Source organism: Salmo trutta, chromosome 12, assembly GCF_901001165.1.
Source record: "Salmo trutta chromosome 12, fSalTru1.1, whole genome shotgun sequence".
Lineage (NCBI taxonomy): Eukaryota > Metazoa > Chordata > Actinopteri > Salmoniformes > Salmonidae > Salmo > Salmo trutta.
This window is the reverse complement of record NC_042968.1, coordinates 41689875-41709226: the sequence shown is the minus strand read 5'-3', so window position 1 is coordinate 41709226 and position 19352 is coordinate 41689875. Positions and strand designations below refer to the sequence as shown.

The 19352-nt window shown below is 46.3% G+C and overlaps 1 protein-coding gene across 1 annotated transcript in view; it reads right to left on the bottom strand.

Annotated features, from left to right (window-relative positions):
• Positions 1–19352, bottom strand: part of galr1b (galanin receptor 1b) — a 45102-nt gene that overhangs the window by 9141 nt on the left and 16609 nt on the right. The window contains exon 2 of the mRNA XM_029768338.1: positions 12240–12305. Within this exon, the coding sequence (XP_029624198.1) occupies positions 12240–12305 (66 nt within the window). The remainder of the gene's footprint in view (positions 1–12239; positions 12306–19352) is intronic.

Here is a 19352-nt window from a genome sequence, read left to right as displayed (position 1 = left end):
TCCAGGATTTTCTTTATTTTTATACTATTTTCTACATTGTAGAATAATAGTGAAGACATCAAACTATGAAATAACACATATGGAATCATGTAGTAACCAAAAAAGTGTTAAACAAATAGCCACTGTTTGCCTTGATGACAGCTTTTCACATTCTTGGCATTTGGAAAGTATTCAGACCCCTTCCCTTTTTCCACATTTTCTTACGTTACATCCTTATTCTAACATGGATTCACTTGTTTTTTTCCCTCATCAATTTACACACCATACCCCATAATGACATCACACTACCCCATAATGACATCACACTACCCTATAATGACATCACACTACCTCATAATGACGTCACCAAACCCCATAATGACATCACCATACCCCATAATGACATCACACTACCCCATAATGACAAAGGAAAAACTGTTTTTTAGGCATTTTTGCTAATTCATAAAAATAAAATAGAAAACTTAAATATCAAATGTACATAAGTATTCAGACCCTTTACTCAGTACTTTCTTGAAGCACCTTTGGCAGCGATTACAGCCTTGAGTCTTCTTGGGTATGACGCTACAAACTTGGCACACCTGTATTTGGGGAGTTTCTCCAATTGTTTTCTGCCGATCCTCTCAAACTCTGTCAGGTTGGACAGCAATTTGCACACCAATTTTCATCTCTCTCCAGAGATATTCGATCAGGTTCAAGTCCGGGCTCTGGCTGGGCCACTCAAGGACATTCAGAGACTTGTCCCGAAGCCACTCCTGCGTTGTCTTGGCTGTGTGCTTAGGGTCGTTGTCCTGTTGGAAGGTGAACTTTCACCCCAGTCTGAGGTCCTGAATGTTCTGGAGCAGGTTTTCATCAAGGATCTCTCTGTACTTTGCTCCGTTCATCTTTACCTCGATTCTGACTCGTCTCCCAGTCCCTGCAGCTGAAAAACATCCCCACAGCATGATGCTGCCACCACCATGCTTCACCGTAGGGAGATTCCCAGGTTTCCTCTAGACGTGACACTTGGTATTCAGGCCAAAGAGATCAATCTTGGTTTCATCAGACCAGATAATCCTGTTTCTCATGGTCTGAGTGTCTTTAGGTGCCTTTTCGCAAACTCCAAGTGGGCTGTCATGTGCCTTTTACTGAGAAAAGGGACTCCGTCTGGCCACTCTACAATAAAGGCCTGATTGGCGGAGTGCTGCAGAGATGGTTGTCCTTCTGGAAGGTTCTCCCATCTCCACAGAGGAACTCAAGAGCTCACTCAGAGTGACCATCGGTTTTCTTGGTCACCTCCCTGACCAAGGCCCTTCTCCCCTGATTGCTCAGTTTGGCCAGGTGGACAGCTCTAGGAAGAGTCTTGGTGGTTCCAAACTTCTTCCATTTAAGAAGTATGGAGGCCACTGTGTTCTTGGGGACCTTGTTTTGGTACCCTTTCCCAGGTCTGTGCCTCGACACAATCCTGTCTCGGAGCTCTACGGATAATTCCTTCGACCTTATGGCTTGTATTTTGCACTGACATACACTGTCAACTGTGGGACCTTATATAGACAGGTGTGTGCCTTTTCAAATAATTTCCAATCAATTGAATTTACCACAGGTTGACTCCAGTCAAGTTGTAGAAACATCTCAAGGATGGTCAATAGAAAGAGGATGCAACTCAGCTCAATTTCGAGTCTCATAGCAAAGGGTCTGAATACTTGTGAAAATAAGGTATTTCAGTTTTCTAAAAACCTGTTTTCGCATTGTCATTATGGGGTTTTGTGAGTAGATTGATGAGGATTTTTAAAAATGTAATCCAATTTAGAATAAGGCTGTAACGTAACAAAATGTGTAAATAGTGAAGGGGTCTGAATACTTTCCGAATGCACCGTAACTCTGGTAGGCCTGAAACAGTCTTTCTCACCTCAAGTTCAACTATCAGAGCCAGCTGGAGTATCGGGGCGCACCGCCTTCATGTCATAGGCCTGCAGTAGCTGACGCTTAATAACAGCCACACCATACCGAACTTCCACTAACATTTCTAAACTTTAATTAGGGTAACATCCAAGTAAGTTAAGTTATTGTTTACAGGGAAAATACGAGCAGAAGAGCGAATGTTACCAGGAAAAAAACACACTCCCTTCCCCTGTCCTGTAAAATCAGTTTGACAACCCTCCCCTGTCCTGTAAAATCAGTTTGACAACCCTGTCCTTTAAAATCAGTTTGACAACCCTCCCCTGTCCTGTAAAATCAGTTTGCCAACCTTCCCCTGTCCTGTAAAATCAGTTTGACAACCCTCCCCTGTCCTGTAAAATCAGTTTGCCAACCCTCCCCTGTCCTGTAAAATCAGTTTGACAACCCTCCCCTGTCCTGTAAAATCAGTTTGACAACCCTCCCCTGTCCTGTAAAATCAGTTTGCCAACCCTCCCCTGTCCTTTAAAATCGGTTTGCCAACCTTCCCCTGTCCTGTAAAATCAGTTTGACAACCCTGTCCTGTAAAATCAGTTTGACAACCCTCCCCTGTCCTGTAAAATCAGTTTGCCAACCTTCCCCTGTCCTGTAAAATCAGTTTGCCAACCTTCCCCTGTCCTGTAAAATCAGTTTGCCAACCCTCCCCTGTCCTGTAAAATCAGTTTGCCAACCCTCCCCTGTCCTTTAAAATCGGTTTGCCAACCTTCCCCTGTCCTGTAAAATCAGTTTGACAACCCTGTCCTGTAAAATCAGTTTGACAACCCTCCCCTGTCCTGTAAAATCAGTTTGCCAACCTTCCCCTGTCCTGTAAAATCAGTTTGCCAACCCTCCCCTGTCCTGTAAAATCAGTTTGCCAACCCTCCCCTGTCCTGTAAAATCAGTTTGACAACCTTCCACTGTCCTTTAAGCAATATGGCTTATTTCTGCACTCTTTTCCTGGAATCTGTCTGTGATGTTCAGCCCTGAATGATCTCTGCAGCTCTTCCCACAGACGTCTTTCATATACGGTACTGAGCAATTGAGAGGTAGCTAGATTGAAGATAAAGACTGCATCCCAATTGCACACCCTATTCCCTATATAGCGCACTACTGGTGCACAGGGCTGTGGTGAAAAGTAGTGCACTCTAGAGAATAGGTGCCATTTGAGACGCAGACACAGAGTCCCAAGGTTGAAGGTACATGTGTTGCTATAGTTACTGTCTATCTCTGGTTGTCATTACACCACGTGTAGAGGAGAGACGAGGTGTGTGTTGTGTTGTCATTATACCATATGTAGAGGAGAGACGAGGGAGAGAGGGAGGGGGGAGGGAGGGAGGGAGGGAGGGATGGAGGGAGGGGGAGGGAGGGAGGGAGGGAGAGAGGGAGGGGGGAGGGAGGGAGGGAGGGAGAGAGGGAGGGAGAGAGGGGAGGGGAGGGAGGGAGGGAGAGAGGGGGAGGAGGGAGGGAGGGAGGGAGGGAGGGAGAGGGGGAGGGAGGGAGGGAATCAGGCTCTTTCTAACAGGTTGCTCTACTGAGCAGCTGTGTTGCACTCTCTCACATCACTGTCCTCACTAACTCTGATATCAGGAGGGAGGGAGGGAGGGAGGGAGGGAGAGAGAGAGGGAGGGAGGAGGGAGGGGGGGAGAGGGGGAGGGAGGGAGGGAGGGAGAGAGAGGGAGGGGGGATGGGGAGGGAGGGAGGGAGGGAGGAGGGAGGGGGGGGAGAGGGGGAGGGAGGGACGGAGGGGGTATCAGGCTCTTTCTAGCAAGTTACTCTACTGAGCAGCTGTCTCTCTCACATCAAAAGCATCATTATTTTTCTTCAGTCTGTTCTTTTTTCCTCAACAGCTAACAAGGTAACTCTGTAACCACTGGTAAAGGTGCTGTTTCTCTATTAGGGCGCATTAGGCTGGATGGGAACTGAGAGCTGTGGTGTCAGGGGAACAGATACATAGATGGATGGATGGGAACTGAGAGCTGTGGTGTCAGGGGAACAGATAGATAGATGGATGGATGGGAGCTGAGAGCTGTTGTGTCAGGGGAACAGATAAATAGATGGATGGATGGGAGGTGAGAGCTGTGGTGTCAGGGGAACAGATAGATAGATGGATGGATGGGAGCTGAGAGCTGTGGTGACAGGGGAACAGATAGATTGATGGATGGGAGCTGAGAGCTGTGGTGTCAGGGGAACAGATAGATAGATGGATGGATGGGAGGTGAGAGCTGTGGTGTCAGGGGAACAGATAGATAGATGGATGGATGGGAGCTGAGAGCTGTGGTGACAGGGGAACAGATAGATTGATGGATGGGAGCTGAGAGCTGTGGTGTCAGGGGAACAGATAGATAGATGGATGGGAGCTGAGAGCTGTGGTGTCAGGGGAACAGATAGATAGATGGATGGATGGGAGCTGAGAGCTGTGGTGTCAGGGGAACAGATAGATAGATGGATGGATGGGAGCTGAGAGCTGTGGTGTCAGGGAAACAGATAGATAGATAGATGGATGGATGGGAGCTGTGGTGTCAGGGGAACAGATAGATAGATGGATGGATGGGAGCTGAGAGCTGTGGTGTCAGGGGAACAGAGAGATAGATGGATGGATGGGAGCTGAGAGCTGTGGTGTCAGGGGAACAGATAGATAGATGGATGGATGGGAGCTGAGGTGTCAGAGAGGGAGGGGGGATGGGGAGGGAGGGAGGGAGGGAGGAGGGAGGGGGGGAGAGGGGGAGGGAGGGACGGAGGGGGTATCAGGCTCTTTCTAGCAAGTTACTCTACTGAGCAGCTGTCTCTCTCACATCAAAAGCATCATTATTTTTCTTCAGTCTGTTCTTTTTTCCTCAACAGCTAACAAGGTAACTCTGTAACCACTGGTAAAGGTGCTGTTTCTCTATTAGGGCGCATTAGGCTGGATGGGAACTGAGAGCTGTGGTGTCAGGGGAACAGATACATAGATGGATGGATGGGAACTGAGAGCTGTGGTGTCAGGGGAACAGATAGATAGATGGATGGATGGGAGCTGAGAGCTGTTGTGTCAGGGGAACAGATAAATAGATGGATGGATGGGAGGTGAGAGCTGTGGTGTCAGGGGAACAGATAGATAGATGGATGGATGGGAGCTGAGAGCTGTGGTGACAGGGGAACAGATAGATTGATGGATGGGAGCTGAGAGCTGTGGTGTCAGGGGAACAGATAGATAGATGGATGGATGGGAGGTGAGAGCTGTGGTGTCAGGGGAACAGATAGATAGATGGATGGATGGGAGCTGAGAGCTGTGGTGACAGGGGAACAGATAGATTGATGGATGGGAGCTGAGAGCTGTGGTGTCAGGGGAACAGATAGATAGATGGATGGGAGCTGAGAGCTGTGGTGTCAGGGGAACAGATAGATAGATGGATGGATGGGAGCTGAGAGCTGTGGTGTCAGGGGAACAGATAGATAGATGGATGGATGGGAGCTGAGAGCTGTGGTGTCAGGGAAACAGATAGATAGATAGATGGATGGATGGGAGCTGTGGTGTCAGGGGAACAGATAGATAGATGGATGGATGGGAGCTGAGGTGTCAGGGGAACAGATAGATAGATGGATGGATGGGAGCTGAGGTGTCAGGAAAACAGATAGATAGATAGATGGATGGATGGGAGCTGAGAGCTGTGGTGTCAGGGGAACAGATAGATAGATGGATGGATGGGAGCTGAGGTGTCAGGGGAACAGATAGATAGATGGATGGATGGGAGCTGAGAGCTGTGGTGTCAGGGGAACAGATAGATAGATGGATGGATGGGAGCTGAGAGCTGTGGTGTCAGGGGAACAGATAGATAGATGGATGGATGGGAGCTGAGAGCTGTGGTGTCAGGGGAACAGATAGATAGATGGATGGATGGGAGCTGAGGTGTCAGGGAAACAGATAGATAGATGGATGGATGGGAGCTGAGAGCTGTGGTGTCAGGGGAACAGAGAGATAGATGGATGGATGGGAGCTGAGAGCTGTGGTGTCAGGGGAACAGATAGATAGATGGATGGATGGGAGCTGAGGTGTCAGGGGAACAGATAGATAGATAGATGGGAGCTGAGAGCTGTGGTGTCAGTGGAACAGAGAGATAGATGGACTATTACCAAAAGTTGGTTGGAGGTAAAACATGAACTATTCTAGTCACTATAACCAACAGTCAGTAGTCAGTAATACCAACAGTCAGTAGTCAGTATTACCAACAGTCAGTAGTCAGTATTACCAACAGTCAGTAGTCAGTATTAGCAACAGTCAGTAGTCAGTATTACCAACAGTCAGTAGTCAGTACTACCAACAGTCAGTAGTCAGCACTACCAACAGTCAGTAGTCAGTATTACCAACCGTCAGTAGTCAGTATTAACAACAGTCAGTAGTCAGTATTATCAACAGTCAGTAGTCAGTATTACCAACAGTCAGTAGTCAGTATTACCAACAGTCAGTAGTCAGTATTAGCAACAGTTAGTAGTCAGTATTAGCAACAGTCAGCAGTCAGTATTACCAACAGTCAGTAGTCAGTATTAGCAACAGTCAGTAGTCAGTATTAGCAACAGTCTGTAGTCAGTTTTACCAACAGTCAGTAGTCAGTAATACCAATAGTCAGTAGTCAGTTTTACCAACAGTCAGTAGTCAGTATTACCAACAGTCAGTAGTCAGTATTACAAACAGTCAGTAGTCAGTATTACCAACAGTCAGTAGTCAGTAATACCAACAGTCAGTAGTCAGTATTACCAACAGTCAGTAGTCAGTATTACCAACAGTCAGTAGTTAGTATTAGCAACAGTTTGTAGTCAGTATTACCAACAGTCAGTAGTCAGTTTTACCAACAGTCAGTAGTCAGTATTACCAACAGTCAGTATTACCAACAGTTAGTAGTCAGTATTACCAACAGTCAGTAGTCAGTAATACCAACAGTCAGTAGTCAGTATTGCCAACAGTCACTATTACCAACGGTCAGTAGTCAGAATTACCAACAGTCAGTAGTCAGTATTACCAACAGTCAGTAGTCAGTATTACCAACAGTCAGTATTACCAACAGTCAGTAGTCAGTATTAGCAACAGTCAGTAGTCAGTATTAGCAACAGTCTGTAGTCAGTATTACCAACAGTCTGTAGTCAGTTTTACCAACAGTCAGTAGTCAGTATTACCAACAGTCAGTAGTCAGTATTAGCAACAGTCAGTAGTCAGTATTAGCAACAGTCTGTAGTCAGTATTACCAACAGTCAGTAGTCAGTTTTACCAACAGTCAGTAGTCAGTATTACCAACAGTCAGTAGTCAGTATTAGCAACAGTCAGTAGTCAGTATTACCAACAGTCAGTAGTCAGTACTACCAACAGTCAGTAGTCAGCACTACCAACAGTCAGTAGTCAGTATTACCAACCGTCAGTAGTCAGTATTAACAACAGTCAGTAGTCAGTATTAGCAACAGTCTGTAGTCAGTATTACCAACAGTCAGTAGTCAGTATTACCAACAGTCAGTAGTAAGTATTAGCAACAGTCAGTAGTCAGTATTACCAACAGTCAGTAGTCAGTATTAGCAACAGTCTGTAGTCAATATTACCAACAGTTAGTAGTCAGTTTTACCAACAGTCAGTAGTCAGTATTACCAACAGTCAGTAGTCAGGATTACCAACAGTCTGTAGTCAGTATTACCAACAGTCAGTATTACCAACAGTCAGTTTTACCAACAGTCAGTAGTCAGTATTACCAACAGTCAGTAGTCAGTACTACCAACAGTCAGTATTACCAACAGTCAGTTTTACCAACAGTCAGTAGTCAGTATTACCAACAGTCAGTAGTCAGTATTACCAACAGTCAGTAGTCAGTATTAGCAACAGTTTGTAGTCAGTATTACCAACAGTCAGTAGTCAGTTTTACCAACAGTCAGTAGTCAGTATTAACAACAGTCAGTATTACCAACAGTCAGTAGTCAGTATTACCAACAGTCAGTAGTCAGTATTACCAACAGTCAGTAGTCAGTGTTACCAACAGTCTGTAGTCAGTTTTACCAACAGTCAGTAGTCAGTATTACCAACAGTCAGTCGTCAGTTTTACCAACAGTCAGTAGTCAGTATTACCAACAGTCAGTAGTCAGTATTAGCAACAGTCAGTAGTCAGTATTAGCAACAGTCAGTAGTCAGTATTACCAACAGTCAGAAGTAAGTATTAGCAACAGTCAGTAGTCAGTATTAGCAACAGTCAGTAGTCAGTATTAGCAACAGTCTGTAATTAGTATTACCAACAGTCAGTAGTCAGTATTACCAACAGTCAGTAGTCAGTATTAGCAACAGTCAGTAGTCAGTATTACCAACAGTCAGTAGTCAGTATTAGCAACATTCTGTAATCAGTGTTACCAACAGTCAGTATTCAGTTTTACCAACAGTCAGTAGTCAGTATTACCAACAGTCAGTATTACCAACAGTCAGTAGTCAGTATTACCAACAGTCAGTAGTCAGTATTACCAACAGTCAGTAGTCAGTTTTACCAACAGTCAGTAGTCAGTGTTACCAACAGTCAGTATTACCAACAGTCAGTAGTCAGTATTACCAACAGTCACTATTACCAACAGTCAGTAGTCAGTAGTACCAACAGTCAGTAGTCAGTATTACCAACAGTCAGTATTACCAACAGTCAGTATTACCAACAGTCAGTAGTCAGTATTACCAACAGTCTGTAGTCAGTATTAGCAACAGTCTGTAGTCAGTATTACCAACAGTCAGTAGTCAGTATTAGCAACAGTCAGTAGTCAGTATTAGCAACAGTCAGTAGTCAGTATTACCAACAGTCAGTAGTCAGTATTAGCAACAGTCTGTAGTCAGTGTTACCAACAGTCAGTATTCAGTTTTACCAACAGTCAGTAGTCAGTATTACCAACAGTCAGTATTACCAACAGTCAGTAGTCAGTATTACCAACAGTCAGTAGTCAGTATTACCAACAGTCAGTAGTCAGTTTTACCAACAGTCAGTAGTCAGTATTACCAACAGTCAGTATTACCAACAGTCAGTAGTCAGTATAACCAACAGTCACTATTACCAACAGTCAGTAGTCAGTAGTACCAACAGTCAGTATTACCAACAGTCAGTAGTCAGTATTACCAACAGTCAGTATTACCAACAGTCAGTAGTCAGTATTACCAACAGTCTGTAGTCAGTATTACCAACAGTCTGTAGTCAGTATTAGCAGCAGTCTGTAGTCACTATTACCAACAGTCAGTAGTCACTATTACCAACAGTCAGTAGTCACTCTTACCAACAGTCAGTAGTCAGTATTACCAACAGTCAGTATTACCAACAGTCAGAAGTCAGTATTACCAACAGTCAGTAGTCAGTATTAGCAACAGTCAGTAGTCAGTATTAGCAACAGTCTGTAGTCAGTATTACCAACAGTCTGTAGTCAGTGTTACCAACAGTCAGTATTCAGTTTTACCAACAGTCAGTAGTCAGTATTACCAACAGTCAGTATTACCAACAGTCAGTAGTCAGTATTACCAACAGTCAGTAGTCAGTATTACCAACAGTCAGTAGTCAGTTTTACCAACAGTCAGTAGTCAGTATTACCAACAGTCAGTATTACCAACAGTCAGTAGTCAGTATTACCAACAGTCACTATTACCAACAGTCAGTAGTCAGTAGTACCAACAGTCAGTAGTCAGTATTACCAACAGTCAGTAGTCAGTGTTACCAACAGTCAGTATTACCAACAGTCAGTATTACCAACAGTCAGTAGTCAGTATTACCAACAGTCTGTAGTCAGTATTACCAACAGTCTGTAGTCAGTATTAGCAGCAGTCTGTAGTCACTATTACCAACAGTCAGTAGTCACTATTACCAACAGTCAGTAGTCACTCTTACCAACAGTCAGTAGTCAGTATTACCAACAGTCAGTATTACCAACAGTCAGCAGTCAGTATAACCAACAGTCAGTAGTCAGTATTACCAACTGTCAGTAGTCAGTATTAGCAACAGTCAGTAGTCAGTATTACCAACAGTCAGTAGTCAGTATTACCAACAGTCAGTAGTCAGTATTACCAACAGTCAGTAGTCAGTATTACCAACAATCAGTAATCAGTATTACCAACAGTCAGTAGTCAGTATTACCAACAGTCTGTAGTCAGTATTACCAACAGTCTGTAGTCAGTATTAGCAGCAGTCTGTAGTCACTATTACCAACAGTCAGTAGTCACTATTACCAACAGTCAGTAGTCAGTATTACCAACAGTCAGTATTACCAACAGTCAGCAGTCAGTATTACCAACAGTCAGTAGTCAGTATTACCAACTGTCAGTAGTCAGTATTAGCAACAGTCAGTAGTCAGTATTACCAACAGTCAGTAGTCAGTATTACCAACAGTCAGTAGTCAGTATTACCAACAGTCAGTAGTCACTAGAGAAATAGGTATTATGCGGAGTCACAGGTGTAACAACAGAGAAACAGGTGTTACGTTGGAGTCACAGGTGTAACAACAGAGAAACAGGTGTTATGCGGAGTCACAGGTGTAACAGAGAAACAGGTGTTACGTTGGAGTCACAGGTGTAACAACAGAGAAACAGGAGATACGTTGGAGTCACAGGTGTAACAGAGAAACAGGTGTTACGTTGGAGTCACAGGTGTAACAACAGAGAAACAGGTGTTACGTTGGAGTCACAGGTGTAACAACAGAGAAACAGGTGTTACGTTGGAGTCATAGGTGTAACAACAGAGAAACAGGTGTACGTTGGAGTCACAGGTGTAACAACAGAGAAACAGGTGTTACGTTAGAGTCACAGGTGTAACAACAGAGAAACAGGTATTATGCTGAGTCACAGGTGTAACAGAGAAACAGGTGTTACGTTGGAGTCACAGGTGTAACAACAGAGAAACAGGAGTTTCGTTGGAGTCACAGGTGTAACAGAGAAACAGGTGTTACGTTGGAGTCACAGGTGTAACAACAGAGAAACAGGTGTTACGTTGGAGTCACAGGTGTAACAACAAAGAAACAGGTGTTACGTTGGAGTCACAGGTGTAACAACAGAGAAACGTGTTACGTTGGAGTCACAGGTGTAACAACAGAGAAACAGGTGTTACGTTGGAGTCACGAGTGTAACAACAGAGAAACAGGTATTACGTTGGAGTCACAGGTGTAAAAACAGAGAAACAGGCGTTACATTTGAGTCACAGGTGTAACAACAGAGAAACAGGTGTTACGCTGGAGTCACAGGTGTAACAACAGAGAAATAGGTGTTTGTTACGTTGGAGTCACAGGTGTAACAATAGAGAAACAGGTGTTACGTTGGAGTCACAGGTGTAACAATAGAGAAACAGGTGTTACGTTGGAGTCACAGGTGTAACCACAGAGAAACAGGTGTTACGTTTGAGTCACAGGTGTAACAACAGAGAAACAGGAGTTACTTTGGAGTCACAGGTGTAACAACAGAGAAACAGGTGTTACGTTGGAGTCACAGGTGTAACAACAGAGAAACAGGTGTTACACTGGAGTCACAGGTGTAACAACAGAGAAATAGGTGTTACGTTTGAGTCACAGGTGTAACAACAGAGAAACAGGTGCTACGCTGGAGTCACAGTTGTAACATCAGAGAAACAGGTGTTACGTTGGAGTTACAGGTGTAACAATAGAGAAACAGGCGTTACGTTGGAGTCACAGGTGTAACAACAGAGAAACAGGTGTTACGTTGGAGTCACAGGTGTAACCACAGAGAAACAGGTGTTACGTTGGTGTCACAGGTGTAACAACAGAGAAACAGGTGTTACGTTGGAGTCACAGGTGTAACAACAGAGAAACAGGTGTTACACTGGAGTCACAGGTGTAACAACAGAGAAACAGGTGTTACGTTGGAGTCACAGGTGTAACCACAGAGAAACAGGTGTTACGTTGGTGTCACAGGTGTAACAACAGAGAAACAGGTGTCACGTTGGAGTCACAGGTGTAACAACAGAGAAACAGGTGTTTGTTACGTTGGAGTCACAGGTGTAACAACAGAGAAACAGGTGTTTGTTTCGTTGGAGTCACAGGTGTAACAACAGAGAAACAGGTGTTACGTTGGAGTCACAGGTGTAACAACAGAGAAACAGGTGTTTGTTACGTTGGAGTCACAGGTGTGTCAACAGAGAAACAGGTGTTTGTTACGTTGGAGTCACAGGTGTAACAACAGAGAAACAGGTGTTACGTTGGAGTCACAGGTGTAACAACAGAGAAACAGGTGTTACGTTGGAGTCACAGGTGTAACAACAGAGAAACAGGTGTTTGTTTCGTTGGAGTCACAGGTGTAACAACAGAGAAACAGGTGTTACGTTGGAGTCACAGGTGTAACAACAGAGAAACATGCGTACCTTTCTTTTTGAGCGTTCAGATTTCTTCGACATGTTCTTCATCTTCCTATGGAGATGGAATAACACCTGAGGGGAAAAGAAAACACATCGTAAATATTACAGTCTTAACACATTCAGTTCTCGTTATACTTGTAATGAAATTGTAATAAATAGTTAGCGGTTAGCGGTTGAATGTGTAAATGTTTCATTTTTATTTGATTTATTTTATTTCACCTTTATTTAAACCACGTAGGCTAGTTGAGAACAAGTTCTCATTTGACAACTGCGACCTGGCCAAGATAAAGCAAAGCAGTTCGACACAAACAACAACAAGAGAGTTACACATGGAATAAACAAACATACAGTCAATAATACAATAGAAATAAAAGTCTATATACAATGTGTGTCAATGTCACGGCTGTTTAAAGGATCGGACCAAAGCGCAGAATGGTTGTAGTTCCACATATTTATTATTACCGTGAAACGTTGCAGTACACCAAATACATTTACATTTTACATTTTAGTCATTTAGCAGACGCTCTTATCCAGAGCAACTTACAGTAATGAATGCATACATTTCATACATTTATTTTTGATTTTTTTCATACTGGTCCCCCGTGGGAATCGAACCCACAACCCTGGCGTTGCAAACACCATGCTCTACCAACTGAGCCACAAACAACAAAATAACAAAACCATGAAGCAGAGAAAAATAAACACTACTCAAAAATGAACAACCCACAAACACAAGTGGAAAAACACCCTACTTAAATATGATCTCCAATTAGAGACAACGAGGACCGGATGCCTCTAATTGGAGATCATCCAACAACCCCAACATAGAAATAGAAACCTAGAAAAACCACATAGAAACAGATAACAAGAAAACCACCCAAAAACACCCCCTGTCACACCCTGACCTACTCTACTATAGAAAATGACATCTTACAAGGGTCAGGACGTGACAGTCAATGAGGTAAGATAAGGGAGGTAAGGCAATAAATATGCCATAGTGGCAAAATAATTACAATATAGCCATTTAGCAATTTAGCATCATAACAGATACATTGCGAAGATATGATGGAGGTCCTTCCTCGTGGACAGTCAGTCAGCCTTAATAACAGCACATCCATCCCTGTCTAATCCGTGGGAGAAAGGAAGCTCCTATCCCTCTCCTCTGGATGGAAGGCAGTAGTTACCGTAACATACACGGTCTCGGGATGACATCGTCAACATTCCTCATGTACACATGTGTCGTCACTGCTCTATGTCCCGTCAGTGCTCTATGTCCCGTCAGTGCTCTATGTCCCATCAGTGCTCTATGTCCCATCAGTGCTCTATGTCCCGTCACTGCTCTATGTCCCATCAGTGCTCTGTGTCCCATCAGTGCTCTGTGTCCCATCAGTGCTCTATGTCCCATCAGTGCTCTATGTCCCATCAGTGCTCTATGTCTCATCAGTGCTCTATGTCCCATCAGCGCTCTGTGTCCCATCACTGCTCTGTGTCCCATCACTGCTCTGTGTCCCATCACTGCTCTGTGTGTACATGGGGATTGACACACAAGCACCAGCCCATCAGCTAGCTTAGTAGCACTCCAGGAAGCCTCAGCAGTTGGCAAGACAGCACAATCTGGGACCAGGCTACGGTAAAAGCCCATCTCAGAGGAACATGAAATGGGTCAGAAATGAAATACAGACTGGGTCTGTCTGAAATTACATCTTATCAAACAGCTATTCTAGGTTGGAGGAAAAAAGCATAATGCTTAAGACTGTAGAGTGGGAGAATAATGTTCTCTGGAGTGATGAATCACGCTTCACCATCTGCCAGTCTGACGGACGAATCTGGGTTTGGCGGATGCCAGGAGAACGCTACCTACCCCGATGCATACCAACTGTAAAGTTGGTTGGGTCTGTTTTTCATGGTTCGGACTAGGCCCCTTAGTTCCAGTGAAGGGAGATCTTAATGCTACAGCGTACAATGACATTCTAGAGGATTCTGTGCTTCCAACTTTGTGGCAACAGTTTGGTGAAGGCCCTTTCCTGTTTCAGCATGACAATGCCCCCCGTGCACAAAGCCGAGATCCATACAAAAAACGGTTTGTCAAGATCGTTGTGGAAGAACTTGACTGGCCTGCAAAGAGCCCTGACCTTAACCCCATCGAACACCTCTTGGGATGAATTGGTGCGCCGACTGCGCTTTAAATGTTTTACCCAGGCTGCATTCCAAATGGCACCCTATTCCCTACATAGTGCACTACTGTTGACCAGAGCCCAATAGGCCCTTCTCATAGTAGTGCACTATAAAGGAAATAGTGTGTCATTTGGGACCACAGACCCAGAATGAGCAAGAAGAGATGATATACAGAGGCCAAATCCAATCTAATGTTATTCGCCACTTGCTTGGTAAACAACACGTGTAGAATAACAGCGAAATGCTGACTGGTGGGTCCTTTTCCAACAACGCAAAGTTAAAGATGAAAACGACATGGAAATAGGGACACGAAGAATAAATACTCAGTGAAATGAATACACAGTGAAATGAATACACAGTGAAATGAATACACAGTGAAATGAATACACTGTCAGGGTGTGCGCAACTGGTCGAAGGAAGTCAGGTGCAGGAGAGCAGAGATGAGTGAACAGGCACACTTTATTCAGGCAGAGGAAAAACAGCCGGACGCAACTGCGTCACAACACTCCGGCCCAAGGGAGAAAAGCGATAGCGCACAAATTACACAAAATGGTACAAATAACCAAACCACGGGTTACAACAATACCCGCCGCAAAACCAGCCTGAAGCGTCACACACGTAAACGAACGAACAATACCACACACAGACATGGGGGGGAACAGAGGATAATATACACGTAGAGTAATGAGGGGATGTCAACCAGGTGTGCGGGAAAACAAGACAAAACAAATGGAAAATTACAGGTGGAGCGGCGATGGCTAGAAGACCGGTGACGTCGACCGCCGAACGCCCCCCGGACAAGGAGAGGGACCGACTTCGGCAGGAGTCGTGACATACACAGTGAAATGAATACACAGTGAAATACACTGCTCAAAAAAATAAAGAGAACACTAAAATAACACATCCTAGATCTGAATGAATAAAATAATCTTATTAAATACTTTTTTCTTTACATAGTTGAATGTGTTGACAACAAAATCACACAAAAATAATCAATGGAAATCCAATTTATCAACCCATGGAGGTCTGGATTTGGAGTCACACTCAAAATTAAAGTGGAAAAGCACACTACAGGCTGATCCAACTTTGATGTAATGTCCTTAAAACAAGTCAACATGAGGCTCAGTAGTGTGTGTGGCCTCCACGTGCCTGTATGAACTCCCTAGAACGCCTGGGCATGCTGCTGATGAGGTGGCGGATGGTCTCCTGAGGGATCTCCTCCCAGACCTGGACTAAAGCATCCGCCAACTCCTGGACAGTCTGTGGTGCAACGTGGCGCTGGTGGATGGAGCGAGACATGATGTCCCAGATGTGCTCAATTGGATTCAGGTCTGGGGAATGGGCGGGCCAGTCCATAGCATCAATGCCTTCCTCTTGCAGGAACTGCTGACACACTCCAGCCACATGAGGTCTAGCATTGTCTTGCATTAGGAGGAACCCAGAGCCAACCGCACCAGCATATGGTCTCACAAGGGGTCTGAGGATCTCATCTCGGTACCTAATGGCAGTCAGGCTACCTCTGGCGAGCACATGGAGGGCTGTGCGGCCCCCCAAAGAAATGCCACCCCACACCATGACTGACCCACCGCCAAACCGGTCATGCTGGAGGATGTTGCAAGCAGCAGAACGTTCTCCATGGACTCTGTCACGTCTGTCACGTGCTCAGTGTGAACCTGCTTTCATCTGTGAAGGGCACAGGGCGCCAGTGGCGAATTTGCCAATCTTGGTGTTCTCTGGCAAATGCCAAACGTCCTGCACGGTGTTGGGCTGTAAGCACAACCCCCACCTGTGGACGTCGGGCCCTCATACAACCCTCCTGGCGTCTGATCTGACCGTTTGAGCAGACACATGCACATTTGTGGCCTGCTGGAGGTCATTTTGCAGGGCTCTGGCAGTGCTCCTCCTGCTCCTCCTTGCACAAAGGCAGAGGTAGCGGTCCTGCTGCTGGGTTTTTGCCCTCCTACGGCCTCCTCCACGTCTCCTGATGTACTGGCCTATCTCCTGGTAGCGTCTCCATGCTCTGGACACTACGCTGACAGACACAGCAAACTTTCTTGCCACAGCTCGCATTGATGTGCCATCCTGGATGAGCTGCACTACCTGAGCCACTTGTGTGGGTTGTAGACTCCGTCTCATGCTACCACTAGAGTGAAAGCACCGCCAGCATTCAAAAGTGACCAAAACATCAGCCAGGAAGCATAGGAACTGAGAAGTGGTCTGTGGTCACCACCTGCAGAACCACTCCTTTATTGGGGATGTCTTGCTAATTGCCTATATTTTCCACCTGTTGTCGATTCCATTTGCACAACAGCATGTGAAATTTATTGTCAATCAGTGTTGCTTCCTAAGTGGACAGTTTGATTTCACAGAAGTGTGATTGACTTGGAGTTACATTGTGTTGTTTAAGTGTTCCCTTTATTGTTTTGAACAGTGTATATACACAGTGGAATAATCCATTAAAATGTTTAAGATACAAACCAGAAAGAGGACCTCTAGCAACACTAATGAGGAAATGTCACAGTCCCCTGAGCTATAAATATGTTCCATTTAAACATTTTTACAAATTCAGGCTCAAACTATTCCACTGGTAAAGATGTCTTGGAGAATAGAGGACTTGGAGAATAGAGGACTTGGAGAATAGAGGACTTGGAGAATAGAGGACTTGGAGAATAGAGGACTTGGAGAATAGAGGACTTGGAGAATAGAGGACTTGGAGAATAGAGGACTTGGAGAATAGAGGACTTGGAGAACTTCTATCTCCTAGCCATAAGACTGTTAAAATGGCTAACAACTGCTTCTCCCCCTCACACCTACGCTGCCGCTAAAATGATTACTGATTAGATGTATTGCTTCAGATATACTGCTGTTCATTGAGAGCTGATTGCCATTACTATTAGTATTAGTATCTATTCATCCTGCTACTGGTCACTATTACTCCTGTTTACATGTACTGTATATATTACCATCAGTATTTATATACTAAGTGTACAAAACATTAGGAACACGTGCTCTTTCTATGACATAGACTGACCAGGTGAATCCAGGTGACAGTTATGACCCCTTATTGATGTCACCTGTTAAATCCACTTCAATTAGTGTAGCTGAAGAGGAGGAAGCGTCGTAATGATCGGACCAAACTGCAGCAGGTATGTGTGTCACGCCCTGACCAGGTGAACTCTGCTATTTTGGTCAGGGTGTGGCATTTCTATGCTTTATTTTCTATGTTTTGGTTATAGCCTTTCTTTGTGTTTTATTTCTATGTTGGGCTCGGGTGATTTCCCAATCAGACAGCTGTCGCTTGTGAAGTCTGATTGGGAATCACATTTAAGTTCCTTTTTCCCCACGATGTTTGTGGGTTGTTGTCTCGTTATTTGAGCACGTAACGTATTGGCAGTTTTTTCCTTGATTTTGTGTACATGTTTAATTCTAGTGTGTTAAATAAACATGTATTCGCTCCCAGCTGCGTTTTGGTCCGCTTCCTCGTCTCCCGACGACAAACGTTACAGAACAACCCACCGAACCAGGACCAAGCAGCGGGAGGAAAAGGAGCGCGAGAGATGGGCTCGCGAGGGAAAGGAGTTCTGGACCTGGGAGGAGATCATGTCGGGGAAAGGACCCTGGCGGACGGACTCCCAGGTCGAGGAGGAAAAGCCAGCCGGTAGACGGAGTCGCAGGCGGCGGTCGAGGAGGCCCGGAAAACAGCCCCAAGAAAATTTTGGGGGGGGGGCTAATGGGGTGGTCCGGAAGGGCAGAGGAAGAGCCCAGACCACTGCTCTCGTGGGGGATGACGGCGGAGGAAGAGAAGGAGATGAGGCGTTTGATTGAGGACCTGCAGAGGGAAGATCTGGAGGAGGAGCCATGGTATGCTGAGTTGCGCGCTGTGTCGCCAGTGCGCCCGCACAGCCCGGTGCGTCCGGTGGACATGCCCAGCACATGCCGTGCTAGGATGGGCATCCAGCCAGGACGAGTGGCTAAACCGGCTCCACGCTTCAGGTCACCAGTACGTGTTCACAGTCCTGTCTGGCCCGTCCCTGCTCCCCGCACCAGGTTAGTGGTGCGTGTCCCCAGTCCTGTCCGGCCCGTCCCTGCTCCCCGCACCAGGTTAGTGGTGCGTGTCCCCAGTCCTGTCCAGCCCGTCCCTGCTCCCCGCACCAGGTTAGTGGTGCGTGTCCCCAGTCCTGTCCGGCCCGTCCCTGCACCCCGCACCAAGTCAGTGGTGCGTGTCCCCAGTCCTGTCCGGCCCGTCCCTGCTCCCCGCACCAGGTTAGTGGTGCGTGTCCCCAGTCCGGTCCGGCCCGTCCCTGCTCCCCGCACCAGGTTAGTGGTGCGTGTCCCCAGTCCTGTCCGGCCCGTCCCTGCTCCCCGCACCAGGTTAGTGGTGCGTGTCCCCAGGCCAGTCCGGCCCGTCCCTGCTCCCTGCACCAGGTTAGTGGTGCGTGTCCCCAGTCCTGTCCGGCCCATCCCTGTTCCCCGCACCAAGCCCACGGTGCGTGTCCACAGTCCTGTCCGGCCCGTCCCTGTTCCCCGCACCAAGCCCACGGTGCGTGTCCACAGTCCTGTCCGGCCCGTCCCTGTTCCCCGCACCAAGCCCACGGTGCGTGTCCACAGTCCTGTCCGGCCCGTCCCTGTTCCCCGCACCAAGCCCACGGTGCGTGTCCACAGTCCTGTCCGGCCCGTTCCTGATCCCCGCACCAAGCCCACGGTGCGTGTCCACAGTCCGGCACGGCCCGTGTCTGGTCCACCGGTGCCCAATCCTGTTCCGGTCGACGGCTCCGCTCCGGAGCCTGAGCATGCCGCTCCACAGTGGTCCAGTCCGGGCCAGAGGGGTAGGGCTAGGGTGGAGGCAGGGGGAGAAACACGCCCGGGGCCAGAGCCTCCACCGAGGGTGAGGCGCCCACCCGGATCCCCCCCTAATAGACTTTAGGTTGGTGCGCCGGGAGTACG